Source organism: Protopterus annectens, chromosome 10.part0, assembly GCF_019279795.1.
Source record: "Protopterus annectens isolate FY-2018-M chromosome 10.part0, PAN1.0, whole genome shotgun sequence".
In the NCBI taxonomy this organism is placed as follows: domain Eukaryota; kingdom Metazoa; phylum Chordata; order Ceratodontiformes; family Protopteridae; genus Protopterus; species Protopterus annectens.
In genome coordinates this window covers 1,696,107,216-1,696,121,945 of record NC_056744.1, presented here as the reverse complement: position 1 = coordinate 1,696,121,945, position 14,730 = coordinate 1,696,107,216, and the positions used below count along the sequence as shown (strand labels likewise).

The window sequence follows — 14,730 nt, the reverse complement described above, 5'->3', positions numbered from 1 at the left end:
TCTTGATCTATATACTGTTTTTCAAAAATCTGTTGTATTAATGAATACAAATTTTTATTTGAAGCTACTGAAAGTTTTTCCCTGTGAAGTATTTTTCTTTCCTCTAATTTCTCTCAATCATTTTGTATATCTTGTGTCTGGAAATTCTGGGCTTTTCACGTAATAGTAACAATACATAATTTCTTTTTTATCCTCAATAGTCCACTCTATCATCTTTATGGCTCTTCTTTGGCCAAACGAAGCAACCAAAAAACGTTTGCACGGAAGCAATTGCACGGCTCAAGATACAGCCAAATCAAACAACAAAAAGCCAGCATAACATGACCCAATGAAAAATAGATCATTTATTGTAAAGGACAGCAAAAAACTGCACACAGACCGGTTTCGGCTGGTACTCTATACACAGCCTTCTTCAGTGTTACATAAGCACAATCAGAGCTGCCATTGAATACACTGCACACAATGGTGATTGGTTAAAGCTACAATTTGTCATTCAATCCTGGTGGGAAAAGACCACCTAACTTAATAATCTATTTTTTCTCTTTTGAATTTAATAAAGAGTGCCAACCAGGCAGATTTATCAGGGCAACAACCCCTTTAGTTCAACCAAACATGTAAAATTTAATATACAACAAAGCCGTCCCTCAAAAAGGAAAAGACCCAAATCTATCCTGAAAAATAATTATGTTTCTGACACTGGCTCTTCTACTGAAGAGTTATCCTCTGGCCTTGACAGTGAGTTGCAGACTGCTTCTGGATCACCCACCCCTAAGAGATCACTAACCGGGGCCCCTTTAGGAACAGATACAAAAGAGGGGGGAGGAAACACAAAGGCCTTCTTTGGCCAATCAATTTTTGTGATTTTTGTGGACTGATACTTCCTTCTAGATCAGGGGCCATCCTCCCCTCTGGGCCTGGCCCGGCCCCATTGTAGGAATGTTTACGTATTTTGAGGGTTCCACACTATCATTTTTTCCAATCCTGGCACCAATGCGCCTACCAGGATTGGGCACTTTTCTATACTGGGTCTTGTGCACTCGGCTATCTTTTTTTGTTTTTGACTTCTGTCCACGATATATGCTATATCCTATATAAATGCAGTCTATATATCAGTATTGCCTTGGTGAGATTTTGTGAAAAACAGGGTTCACCTCACGAAGGAACTCACCAAGACTTGAGGATGAATTCAATTTCAGCACTACTACTCTCCTTTGTTTGCTGACTTTTCATGTCTCCATTAGGACCTCTTGTGAATCCTTTCATGTATTACTAGATTCCTCCTTTCTCTGAAACACTTATTGCATTCTGGACATTTATATGGTCTCTCCCCCATGTGAATCCTTTTATGCTGTACTAGATTACTCCTTTGTTTGAAACCCTTGCTGCATTCTGGACATTTATATGGTCTCTCCCCCGTGTGAGTCCTTTCATGTTTTACTAAATCACTTCTTTGTGTGAAACACTTATTGCATACAGGGCATGTATATGGTCTCTCCCCCGTGTGAGTCCTTTCATGATGTACTAGAGCACTTCTTTGTGTGAAACACTTATTGCATACAGGGCATGTATATGGTCTCTCCCCCGTGTGAGTCCTTTCATGTGTTACTAAATCACTTCTTTGTTTGAAACACTTATTGCATTCAGGACATGTATATGGTCTCTCCCCCGTGTGAGTCCTTTCATGATTTATTAGAGCATTTCTTTGCCTGAAACACTTATTGCATACAGGACATTTATATGGTCTCTCCCCCATGTGAATCATTTTATGGTGTACTAGATGACTCCCCTGTTTGAAACACTTGCTGCATTCTGGACATTTATATGGTCTCTCTCCCGTATGAATCCTTTCATGATTTACTAAATCACTTCTTTGTCTGAAACACTTATTGCATTCAGGACATGTATATGGTCTCTCCCCTGTGTGAGTCCTTTCATGACGTACTAGAGCACTTTTTTGCCTGAAACACTTATTGCATACAGGACATTTATATGGTCTCTCCCCCATGTGAATCATTTTATGGTGTATTAGAGGACTCCACTGTTTGAAACACTTGCTGCATTCTGGACATTTATATGGTCTCTCTCTCGTATGAATCCTTTCATGATTTACTAAATCACTTCTTTGTCTGAAACACGTATTGCATTCAGGGCATGTATATGGTCTCTCCTCTGTGCAAGTCTTTTCATGAATTACTAGAGCACTTCTTCCTCTGAAACACTTATTGCATACAGGGCATGTATATGGTCTCTCCTCTGTGTGAGTCCTTTCATGAATTACTAGAGCACTTCTTCCTCTGAAACACTTATTGCATTCAAAACATTTATATGATTTCTTTTCCCTGTGAGTTCTCTGGCACAATAATGAACTTTGCTGTACTACAGAACTTCGGTTACATTCAGAGTTCATCTTGCAGGTGTATCCTGTACAAAGCTGTGCTACAGGTATAACAGGATGCTTGTCGGAGCCCTTCAGAGTTTGAAGAGAGTGCTGCAGGTTCTCTGTAGGATAATGTAATACAGATACTCCAAGTGATGGCTGCTGACTCCAGTAAATACTCCATTCTCTGCTCCCATTGCCTATAAACAGATTAATCATTGTTACTGCACCACAATGATGAAATCAGGTTTCATTTTACTAAACACCACACATGCAGTTTTATCCATTTTAAATATTATGGATTTATTTTTTGGTTTCTAAAGTTAACATTTTCTGCTGTTAAGATGATAAAAAGAGCAAAAACAATTCAGACTGTTCATTTTTGAGAACATCGTCTTCTACAAACAGCTTTATGAGATACAAAAACAGTACAGAACAAAATAATTTAAAAAAATCAACAGTTTTAAATATATAACATACCATCAATCAATCATAACTACAGGCATACCTCTCCACTTTTCCTTACTAATATTTAAAGTCTTACTGTAGCTGTACTGTAATTTGGACTCCCATAACATAGTTTATTTTTTCAGGCAAACATTTATAGTATGGCATTTAAATGCAACATTCTGCACTTCCCTGGCTGGCTAAAATTGGTCCTTTTGGATTAGCAAGGGTTGCCAAAGTTCAATAAATAAAATAAACATACTGGCAAAATGTGCAATACATGATTAAATAAGAATAGAAGTGCAGAGCACACTGAAATGGAGTGCAACAACTGGTTATAAGGAAGTGCAACAATGTCTAACATATATTATTAAGTGATACCCTGTAATCTGCATAAGTTTATACTGCTAAATTTCATTCAGCAACACATGAAACTGCCACGTCCTTTTTGGAAAGGGATTTTTGAGGGTGGAAATAAGTAACATACTTCATGGGGTGTGACACTTCAGAGGAATAGCCAGAGAAAGTAACACTGCATAACTACCTTAATATCACAGTGGGTGTGACACTTCAGAGGAATAGCCAGAGAAAGTAACACTGCATAACTACCTTAATATCACAGTGGACATTTCTGTGTTGTCACTGTTGTAGTCATGACCACAGGGAACTCTCTCCAAGTCAGAGGTCCAATATTCAGACAGAATTTTAGAGATGAGCACCCTTCCACCTTGGCCAGGCTGATGTCATCTTATATACCAAACTTACATCTGCACATACTTGGCATAAAGGTGACATTTGTTCACAAAATCTTTGGATATTTCATGCCTCTTCATGAGCACCATCTGTCATGATACACAAAGTTGTAGAGGAATTTCCCAGAGTTATTAAACTGAGACCCATAGAGTTCTACACTTCCTAAGGAGAACAACCAGGAAGAAAGCAGAAGAAAAAAACAAAATGAAGGAACAGGTTTAGGATGAAAGGACATGGGCACTCACCCCAGCCCTAGGTTCCTAAGACAGAGTTGACCAGGACGGCAGCAGTAATCACTCTCAAGCATCTCCTGTTATGGTCAGTTTGTTCTACAACTGTACTATGTTCTTCATGTGGATCACTGCAGCAGTCACAACTTTAAGGAAGTTTGTCAAAGCTTATGCTATAATTATTTAGTACAGATGGATAGCATGCTTTCAATATGGCAGGAGCAAATAAAGCACTAGCCATAAAGATGTCAAATAAGGTGTGTATTAAGGACCATGTGGTTCCCTGTAAAATGTCCTGTAAACTGACCCCTTTCAGGTAGGCTCTAATGGTTGCTGTGGATCCATTGCGTGTGTTCTGACTTTTATTGTACATAACTGTTATGGACTTTGTGATGAATGGTAATACTGGAAATTTACAGGCAGCATGGAATAACACTATAGTACCAGCATCTTCAGGATCCCTTGGTCAGGAGATGACACTCCCTAACCTTTACATTTACACTGTAGGGGTTCCCTATTTGCAGATTTATTCCTGTAAAGTGAGTACTTGCCTAACAAGTGAAGCCAATCAGAAGTTAATGCATTTTATAAAAGAGGATAAAAAGAGAATAATTATACAATAGAATAAACAATCTATGGAAGCAGACAGTAAATATTATTTAGATTAGAGAAAAATTACATTTTCTAGTTTAATACACAGTTTTTATTTGTTTCTGATGTTTAGGCATGTTTACTGGTTCACAAACCATACTTACAGAAAGTGAATGGTGGAACTGATGGGTGGGTGGCCACGGTGGTGCAGCAGTTAGCGTTGCCGCCTCAAAGCAAGAGGTTCTCTGGTTCGATTCTCGGCTGGGGTGCCTTCTGTGTGGAGTCTGCATGTCCTCCCTGTGGTCGCATGGGTTTCCTCCGGGTGCTCCGGATTCCTCCCACATCCCAAAGACATGCTGTATGTGGAATGGATACTCTAATTTGGCCCTAGGTGTGAGTGCGTGTGCCTTCTGTGGAAGGTTGGGTGCTGGGCTGGCAACTCGACACTGTAAAAACTCCACTGCCAATCATGAAGTGGACAGGTGATCTGCTGTGGTGACCCCTAACCGGGAAAAAGCTGAAAGAAGAAGAATGGTGTTAACTGAAAGATGATGCCAGTCATTGAAATGAATCAATACTTGAGAGATTACATTTAAAATATATACAACAATACACAATGAATATGCTATAAAAAGTGTACAGTACTAGAGAACTGTTATGGACTTTGGGATGAATGGTAATACTGGAAATATCCAGTTTTAAACAGACAACTTAAAACAGACTACTTGGAATGGGATCTCTTTTGTTTTTAGTAACAGCTTCAAACAACTTGTTTATCTTTCTAATGTCCTTAATGTGGTCTATATAAGCTTGTGAATGCCCATTAAGTGCAGAAGTATTTCTTCATTGTTCTAAGCTATATGGAGAAAAGACTGGTAGCTGGAGAGATTAGCTTAGCTTAGGCTTATTTCCATAATGGCTTGGGGCAGGAAGGAGGAGGCTAGCATGCAGAGTTGCCCTTTTTTTTGTGAAATGCCATTAAAGTCTCCATTTACATTAAGGCCAGGAGCTATTTTACTCTTGATGAATGGGACTGCAATTAAAAAATGGAGTTATACAAAACAAACACTTGACAGTTGCAGTTAATATCACTTAAAATGTCAACAGAGCCAGTTTTTTCCAACATACAGCTTTAAGTCACAGGCTGGAGAAAATTTTTTAAGTGCAGAATGCCCTTCAAAAACTGCATAACAGATGGCCTGAATGTGAGGGATGTTCTAGCAGCAGATATGGCTCAGAGGTGTACCCTCACTGAGATGTATTCTAAACCAGATGAAAAAAGTTTGGGGAGGTACAGGAGCACCATAGGTACACCCCCCTTTTTATGGTACAGGTTCCTCCTTTGGCACCACAGGTTAAATCTGTTACATTTCATTAATTATGATTTTCTGAGATGAGACTTCCTAGCTTTCATCATGATTATTTGCATCTCATTGGCGTACATTTGTTTGAAGGTAAATATAGTCATAGCCTCCATGTTGTTATATTCAGGGTGGACAGAATACACAGACACATACTGCACCAGTCTTTACTGGGACATTGTTTTAATTGTTACTATCACCTTGAATATAAAAATCAAGAGATTAAGCAATATATTAAAACTAGTGTAGAAAAGTGTCACCTATCAAATCAGACAACTATGTTCATTTCCAATACTTTTCCACTACTGATGAGCAAAAAGAGGGGAAATGAAATCAGGGGTACAGACCTGCAAGTACGGGGTTAATGTGGCTTTCTAATTTTTTTTAACAAGATAAAATCCACACACTGATCCAGTTTCAGAGAAAAAAAACTTTTCCTCTTCATTATGTGAAAGAAAAATGGGGCAATGTTTTTTTTCTGCATATGAGAAAACCTTGAAGTATGGAAGAACATACAAGAAGGAGGGATCACATAGCCTAGACAGAATAATTCTAAAAGAACACTGAACTTTTCATCCATCGTGACAGATTCTTAAGTCTTAGTGATGAATATTTGGGATCTTATTTCTCTTATACCATCCATGTTTAAATATAAATAATAATATTAATGTGCCATCTTGCTGACATTACAAATAAGTGTTTTGGTTCTTTGTTTATTCTTACATATACAGACACCTAGGTATGCACACAGATACTGGGGTAACCGTCCAAGGCCCAGCACAAGAAAATGGAAGTCAACCATCAGCTACAGAGACACATTCATTTCTGAGTGAGAGAAAATTGGGGGATTCAAGAGGTCAGTTGAACAAGAGAAAGCCACTCGCATACAATCATTTTTTTCTGAGTTGTTAAAGTTCCATTTTGAGTAATTCTTGGAAATGAAATTGCATTAAATAAAGCTGTGAAGCATCATACAGGTATATACATCTATGGCACATCATCTGGAAAGAAACAAGAATATACACACATCTATTCTGAAAACAAAAAATAAACAAACTTAAATCAAGTAAACAATGAAAAAAACAACACACAAAGTTTTATATATCAGAGACAAGGGACTTCATGTAAACATGAAGCTACATACTACGTGAGACAGCGAGTAGTAAATAATAACAGTACGAATAAGTAACAGAAGAAAAAGTACGGCAAAGCAGTTTAGGTCTGTAAGGAATGAATAATAAATCTTTATATAACAGAGACAAGGGACTTCATGTAAACATGAAGCTACATACTACGTGAGACAGTGAGAAGAACATAATAACAGTACGAGTAAGTAACAGAAGGAAAAGTACGGCAAAGCAGTTTATGTCTGTAAGGAATGAATAATAAATCTTTATATAACAGAGACAAGGGACTTCATGTAAACATGAAGCTACATACTACATGAGACAGCGAGTAGTAAATAATAACAATACGAGTAAGTAACAAAAGGAAAAGTACGGCAAAGCAGTTTAGGTCTGTAAGGAATTAATAATAAACCATTACATAGCTTTGTACAGAACATTAAAATGCAGCCATCTGGATAGGACCACTTTTTGTGGATAATGCTAAAATTTCACAAAATAATTTAATGACAGTTATTCACAGATTATTACTGCTGAGTTAATATGCCATGTATTACGATCAGTAATTTCACTCTGATCATCAATACTATTCTTGTGTGTATTTTCCAACAGGGTGCATGGGATAACACTACGGTACCAGCATCTTCGGGCTCCCTTGGTCAGGGGATGACACTCCCTAACCTTTAAATTTACATTGTAGGGGTTACCTGTTTGTGGATTTATTTCTGTAAAGTGAGTACCTGCCTAACAAGTGAAGTTAATCAGAAGTTAATGCATTTTATAAAAGAGGATAAAAGGAGAAGAACTACACTAAGAATAAACAATCTATGGAAACAGACACTAAATATTATTTATATGAGAGAAAAATTATAAAAGCACTACACTAAGAATAAGCAACTAATGGAGATGAGAGGAAAATTATATTTGCTAGTTTAATATACAGTTGTTTATCTGTTTCTGATATTTAGGCATTTTTACTTGTTCACAAACCATAGTTACAGAAAGTGAGTGGTGGAACTGAGAGACAAGGGCAATTATAGAAATGAATCAATACTTGAGAGACCACATTTAAAATATATGCAGCACTCAATAATGAATATGCTATAAAACATTGTACAATACATAATATATACTTTAATGATGTTCAGGGTACAGCAGTTGCAGGTTCTGTTGGTATTAGATGTAATAAATAAAATGTTTGCTCCTTTTTAGGACTTCCTACTATGGCACTCTTGATGAAAAGCACAGTCATGGCTGTCATCCAGGCAGACAAATGGGACTGTTCTTGAGCTCTTTCTGTCTAGTAGCCCTTCAAAGATGGACATGTAATGGGTATAAGAGCTGTAACTTATTTGTGTGGCTAATAAAAAAAAACACAAGCTGACCCCTGCTCCAGTCACAGATACTTCTATAGTATTTTCCCAGTCTGCACCAGTTAATTTTAGCAGAATGCTGCCTCACAAAGCAAGATATGCAAGGAGGGACAGCTTTTTCATTTCCCATCCTTCCCCATGGACTCCTCCAGTGCTCTGTCTGCTATTTGATCCCAGGCCATTTCAGTCAGCTGTTAGCAGGGATTTATCACATCTATATCTCAGAATTGGCACATGAACTCATATAGTTTGAAAATGCCTGCAAATTTTACTGTCATGGAAAGTGAATACTATTACATAATCAGTTTCCTTACAGATAAAATACACTTAGAAAATGCAATTCCGACCCATTTCATATTTCAAATATTAGAACTGGGTGTCTAGAAATCCATGCACACAGCAGAGTTAAGAGTTAGATATATATCTTGCATAATCATAGGAAGTTACTACGCTACTGGCCCTGAAGCCCTTACAAGCCTAGCCAAGAATTTAGCCCATGTTCCAACAAGTCAGAACCCTATGCTAGTGTCCAGCAAGGAAACAGGTGGAATCCCATGGATGCATTTTCTGTTCTCAATCCAGTTATCCAGGTTGCTCTTAAAAAGGGTTAATAAAGTACTCTGCTAGATGTGGAGAGGGAGTCTATTCCACAAAGGGTTGGTCTCTGGGACACAAATCTGTCCTGTATATGGGGGTGGTCTGAGATGACAATAATGACATTAATTTGTAATTTGTGGCTTAAAGACAATATGTCTAGCAGGAAAAAAAATCAGTGCTGGACAGAATTATATCAGTTAACGCAAGAAATAACTAATTTATTTATTTAGTTAGTTGCTTGCTTGCTTATTGAGTTAATTAAATTAGGCCTCAGACCCTACAAAGTCATGGCTACACCAATTGTAAGCTAAAATACACATTATTGACATAAGAAATATTGAACAACAACACAAAAAACTGGAAGCACGGAAAAGAATCAATAACAGATGTAACACAGTAGACGTGTAAGAAAGGAAAATTAACAATATGTCTAGCATGATAATATTATAGTACTTTAGTGCCAGCTGTTATCAATTTAGAATTGCCATGAACAAAACAATCTATAAAAGAATGACATTTGTAAGTATCTGACAGATAATCTTTTCAATTTTTTTGTAAAGGTTAAAAAGTTCCTATTTTTGAACAGATAAGCTACTTCAGCTAATGGAGTACCTTTCATGAAGGCCATCTTAACCAACTTCTGCTAAACAATGAAAAAAGAGCCGTTAAGTTTTAGCTGTTAATATAAATTGATGAAATGTGCACCAATTGTTTTAACACTTACACAATTTAATAATTTGATTAGTTTATTAAAATAATGAGAGAACCTTAAAAACTTAATTTATAAAACAGTATAAATGTTTTTTATGGTATGGTATGGTAAAATAATTGTTATGTCATATGGCTGTGATACCTCTTTAAATACTGGATTGTGCAGTGATCATTAGTTCTGAATAAGTCCCAGGCTTAGTAACATGGTGGATGAAAATGCTAAATACTATAGTGTTTTATTGTATTTAATAAATAAGTTATTGAATTACAATACTGAACAGTGCAGTGTATATTTCTCACAGAATTTGGAGTGACGTCTGCACCCCTGGATTTTCTGATAACAGTTTCTTCAGCTTTAGAGTCATGGTTATATAGCTGTGTAAGAAAGTTAGCATCTTTGGTTACCTACAACTAGTATTTACTTATTTCCTTATTTATCCTTTGTTGACCAGGTTAGTCTCATTATGCTAGTGGCCTCTTTTCAGGGGAGACCTAAGGTGGTATTTATACCACTATGGACAATTTGGTCAGAACATTGAAGAACTTCCTGTAATATGTTTGGTACTTATTTCTTAAGTTGCTGGTTGAAAACGAACCTGCTACTGTAAATCTGCATCTTGGAGTCAAACATTTGATCAGTATGCTGCAGGAGGAGGAGGAGCTTTCTTTCTGTATCAGGCGATAAATGCCAGGGTTCAAGTTTTGGCTCAGTTTACACCTCAGTGACTTCATCTACAGGTACAGCGCTTGTTGCTTCTGAGTATAGCATTTTTTCTAACATATGCACGTACAGTACAGCTAAATCTACTTCTGGTGCTGACTCTTCTGTTTCACAACATAGAAGGAAATTGTCAGTGGTATGAATATCTTGTAAAAACAATAAAGTATTTAACGGGTATATGACTTGGGACAATACTTTTGCTCTTCATGGATTTACTACTAAAGAAATTCAGGCCTTGACAAATGTTGGTAAAGATGCATTTTGCTATGGAATTTTTGAAACACTTGCATTTGCTGAGGATTTTTTGGCTAAATGTTTCTTAAAGAATCTTTGCACTCCTTTTGCACCATATGATATTGTAGATTTAAATATACAACCAAAAAGAGGTATTATCTTGCAATTTAAAACTGCTGATGTAGGGCTATCTCAGACTCTGTCTCAATTTTATACATTATGCCATTCTGTGAGCTCGCTCAGATTCAGTCTCAGTTTCATACAATATGCCATTCTATTTTGGAAAATAAAAAACATATGATTATAAGAAAATATGGACAGGTACTTGGGAAACCTAGGTAATACTGACAATGCCTGCATCCCAGTTTTGGGGGCATTCCTAGTGTTAACATTCTACAGGAGGAGCTAATGGACAAATGATTAGTGCCAAAGCCAGACAATCTACAAATAAATGCAATATTTGTTACTATTTTGATCTTCTACAAAGTGGGATTCCCCACTAATTGCATCATTGACAAAGTACAGTTGTTGACACTTATCATAAATGTAGATGTTAGAGTGTATTTACTGTTGCAGTCATCACACTTGGGTTATCTGCCTGCAGGTAGCTCTCAGTCGGACAGAGTACCAGAGACTTAATATTTCTGCATCAGTTGCTGTCACTCCAGGACTGACGTCCGGTCATCAGGGGTATAATGACAGGCAGCCAATGCCATTACATCAGTTTTTCTTGTCCCAAATGTTAGGAACCCCCCAATAGGGAGCTAAGATATGGTGGGAAAATCACCACCAGTAAATCATAAATACCAATTCCAAAACTCCTGTAAGGGGTGAGTAATGGAGATAGGCAGAAAGAGAAGCGGGCTGGAGGGAGGGAAACCAGGACTGCAACAGTGAATACACTCGAACATCTACATTTATGGTAAGTGTACACAACTCTAGTATGTTCTTCGAGTTTCACTGTTGCAGTCATCACACTTGGGTTGATTCCTAAAGCTGAAGAAAGGGTGGAGGCAGTCAAAAAGAGTTAGGGACTGGCTAGTATGCCCTACAGGACTACAGTTGCAAAACCTGCCCTGGATTTGGAAAAGATAGGCAGGTGGTAATGCTTGGTGAAGGTGTGTACAGAACTCCAGGTAGCAGCTTCCAGAATGTCCCTGGTAGGGACTCCCCTGTGGATTGCTGTAGAGGTAGAAGTTGCCCCAGTGGAGTGTGTTCTGACCCTCTGAGGGGTTGGTTTCCCATGGTGTTTGCAGCAGAAATTGATACAGAGTGCTATCTATTCGGAAATTGTTTGTTTTGAAATGGCCTTGCCCTCTGCCCCTGGTGCAAAACTGAGTAGTAACTGGACATATTTCCTAAAGGGTTTAGTCATATCCAGGTAAAATCTGAGCCATCTGTGCACATCCAAGGAGTGCAGGATCCTTTCCCCTTTATTTTGAGGATTAGGGAAGAAAGTTGACAAATGGATAGATTGGTTGAGAGCCACACTGGACACCACTTTAAGCATAAAGGAAAGATTAGTCCTGAGGGAGACCCTGTCAGCATGAAAAATAATGAAGGGTTCCACAGCCATAAGTGCTTGTAGATCAAACACTCTTCTAACTGAAGCGATGGCCAGAAGCAAAGCTGTTTTCCAAGAATGGCATTTTAACTCTGTTGATGCTGCAGGCTCAAAGGGAGGGAGCATGAGCTTTTCCAGTACAAAGATAAGGTTCCAAGCAAGGTGGGTGCTCTCCTTGGTGGCCTTAAGTTGTTTGCCCCTCTCAGGAACTGTTTGATGAGAAGGTGAGAGAAGAGAGGTGGCTCAGTGTTGTAATGAGCCGAGATGGCAGAGGCATGGATCTTAATGGAGAAGAAGGCCTTTGTGGAGTAGAGGTAATACATGATTAGAGGTAGAGGTGTCCTCTCCTTTAGATTTAATCCAGGACCAATACATTTTCCACTTATCAGCATAGGATTTCCTTGTACTTTGGTTTCAAGAAGGGCATCTAGTACCTGCTTGCTTAGACTGATCACTGGGGTAGCATTCATGGAATAAGCCAGGCTGTAAGATTCAGGGTTTGCAGTTGCAGATGCAAGATCTGTCCCCCTGCTGAGTGCGCAGGGTTGGGAATCAGGGGTAGATGCCAGGGTGGCAGCGGTGACAGGCTGCACAGTAGTGGGTACCAGTACTGGCATGGCCAGTCTGGGGCAATCAGAATTGTCCTTGGTCTGTCCTGTCTTACCTTGAGTAATATTCTTGAGAGAAGGGGCAGAGGGGGAATGCATAGATTGAGAGGTTTTTCCCACTGGAAGGATAAGGCATCCAGTATCCATGCCCTGCTGTGATGTTTCCTGGTGCAGAATTTGCTGATCTTGTGATTGCAGGGGGAGGCAAAGAGGTCCACCTGTGGGGTCCCCCATTTCTGGATTATAAGGCTGAAGGTGCTGGGTTCTAATTGCCACTCATGTGGGTCTAGGAGATTTCTGCTTAAGTCATCTGCCAGTGAATTTTGTTTGCCTGGCAGAAATTGAGCTTGCAGATGAACATGCATGTCCAAGACAGTGTTCCACAGGGGAATGGCTAGGCTGCAGAGTGGGTAAGAGTGGGTACCCCCCTGCTTGTCGATGTACCACAGAACTGTGGTATTGTCTGTTTTTATTAGCAGGGGTCCTGGTGAGAGTATGTATCTGAAAAATGTTAAGAGCATGCTGAACAGATAGCATCTCTTAATGGTTGATGTCCATTTGACTTTGACTTGGGCTCCAGTGGCCCTTAATGCAGTTGTCATCCAGTAGCGCCCAGCCAGGCATAGTCTGATGCATCTTTGGTTAGGGTGTGGGCAGCATGGGGTTGAGTAAAGGGAAGTCCCTTGTTGTGGTTGCATGCTGCGGCCCGCAAAAGAAAGTCTGTCCTTAGACAAGGTATGATAGGTATGACAGTTTCCAGGTCCTGAGAATGTTGGCACCAAAGACATTTTAAATACCACTGAAGTTTCCTCATATGCAGTCTGGCATATGGAATTAGTAGGATGCAAGAGGCCATGAACCCTAGGGCATGCAGGATTTTCCTTGCAGATGACTGGGTTCTGGTGGTCATTTGAGTGAAGTAGCCTGTCAGATAGGCTTGTTTTTCTGGAGTAAGGAATGCCACCTGGGATGCTGTGTCCAAGCTTGTTCCCAGGAATACAATCTTTTGACTGGGGACTAGTTTTGATTTCTTTTCATTGATAATATACCCCAAGTAGGTTAGAAGGTTCTTTAGAAATGTCAGGTGCTGAAACAGCTTTTCCTGACTGACTGTCTGAATCAGGCAGTCGTCCAAGTATGGGTAAATTTGCCCTCTGTCTGCAATAGGCAATGGCTGCAGCCAGGCAATGTGAATACTCTGGGAGCAGTGGATAAGCCAAAGGGAAGTGCAGAGAACTGATAATGCACAGATCTTGTCCTGAAAAGTATATATTTCCTGCCCGAGTCCCTGAAAGGGATTTGCAGTCGGGCTTCTTTCAGGTCTAGGGTGGCTAACCAGGCATCTCTGGACAGCATAGGAAGAAGCTGCTGAAGGGTGAGCATTTTGAATTTTGGTACCACCATGAAGGTGTTTAGAATGGAAATATCTAGGATTGGGTGAAAAGTGCCCTCTTTTCTGGGTACCATGAAAAGTCTGGAATAGAACCCTTGACCTAACTGTTCTTCAGGAACAGGTTGAATTGCTCTTATGGAGACAGTACAGTTGTGTACACTTACCATAAATGTAGATGTTAGAGTGTATTCACTGTTGCAGTCATTACATTTGGGTAATTTGCTGGCAGGTTGCCTTCAGTCAGCCTGAATTCCAAAGTCTTGGTTCCCGTGTCGGTTGCTGTCTCCTCTTCCATGATGTCAGGTCGTCAGAGGTATAAAACATGCAGCCAACACCATTTTCTTTTGTTTTTCTTGCCCCCGATGTCAGGTGCCCCCAAAAAGTTAGCAAAAAAAAAAAAAAATATATATATATATATATATATATATATATATATATATATATTACATGCATCAATATAAACTTTACCTTCATCTACAAGCAAATACACCACATAGGTTGTAGAAAATGGAGAAGGAAAGAAACTCCAGAATGACAGAGGGATGTCGGGAGGGTAACGTGGAATGCAACAGTGAATACACTCGAACATCTACATTTATGGTAAGTGTACACAACTGTACTATGTTCTTCATGTTTCACTGTTGTT

At 39.0% G+C, this 14,730-nt stretch overlaps 1 protein-coding gene across 1 annotated transcript in view; it reads right to left on the bottom strand.

Annotated features, from left to right (window-relative positions):
• Positions 1–316: 316 nt before the first annotated feature.
• Positions 317–14,730, bottom strand: part of LOC122813920 (zinc finger protein 501-like) — a 26,240-nt gene continuing 11,826 nt past the window's right edge. Inside the window, exons 2-3 of the mRNA XM_044086465.1 lie at positions 13,220–13,228; positions 317–1,958 (exon numbers count right to left, since the gene is read on the bottom strand). Coding sequence (XP_043942400.1) covers positions 1,238–1,958; positions 13,220–13,228 — 730 coding nt within the window. The 3' untranslated portion in view covers positions 317–1,237. The remainder of the gene's footprint in view (positions 1,959–13,219; positions 13,229–14,730) is intronic.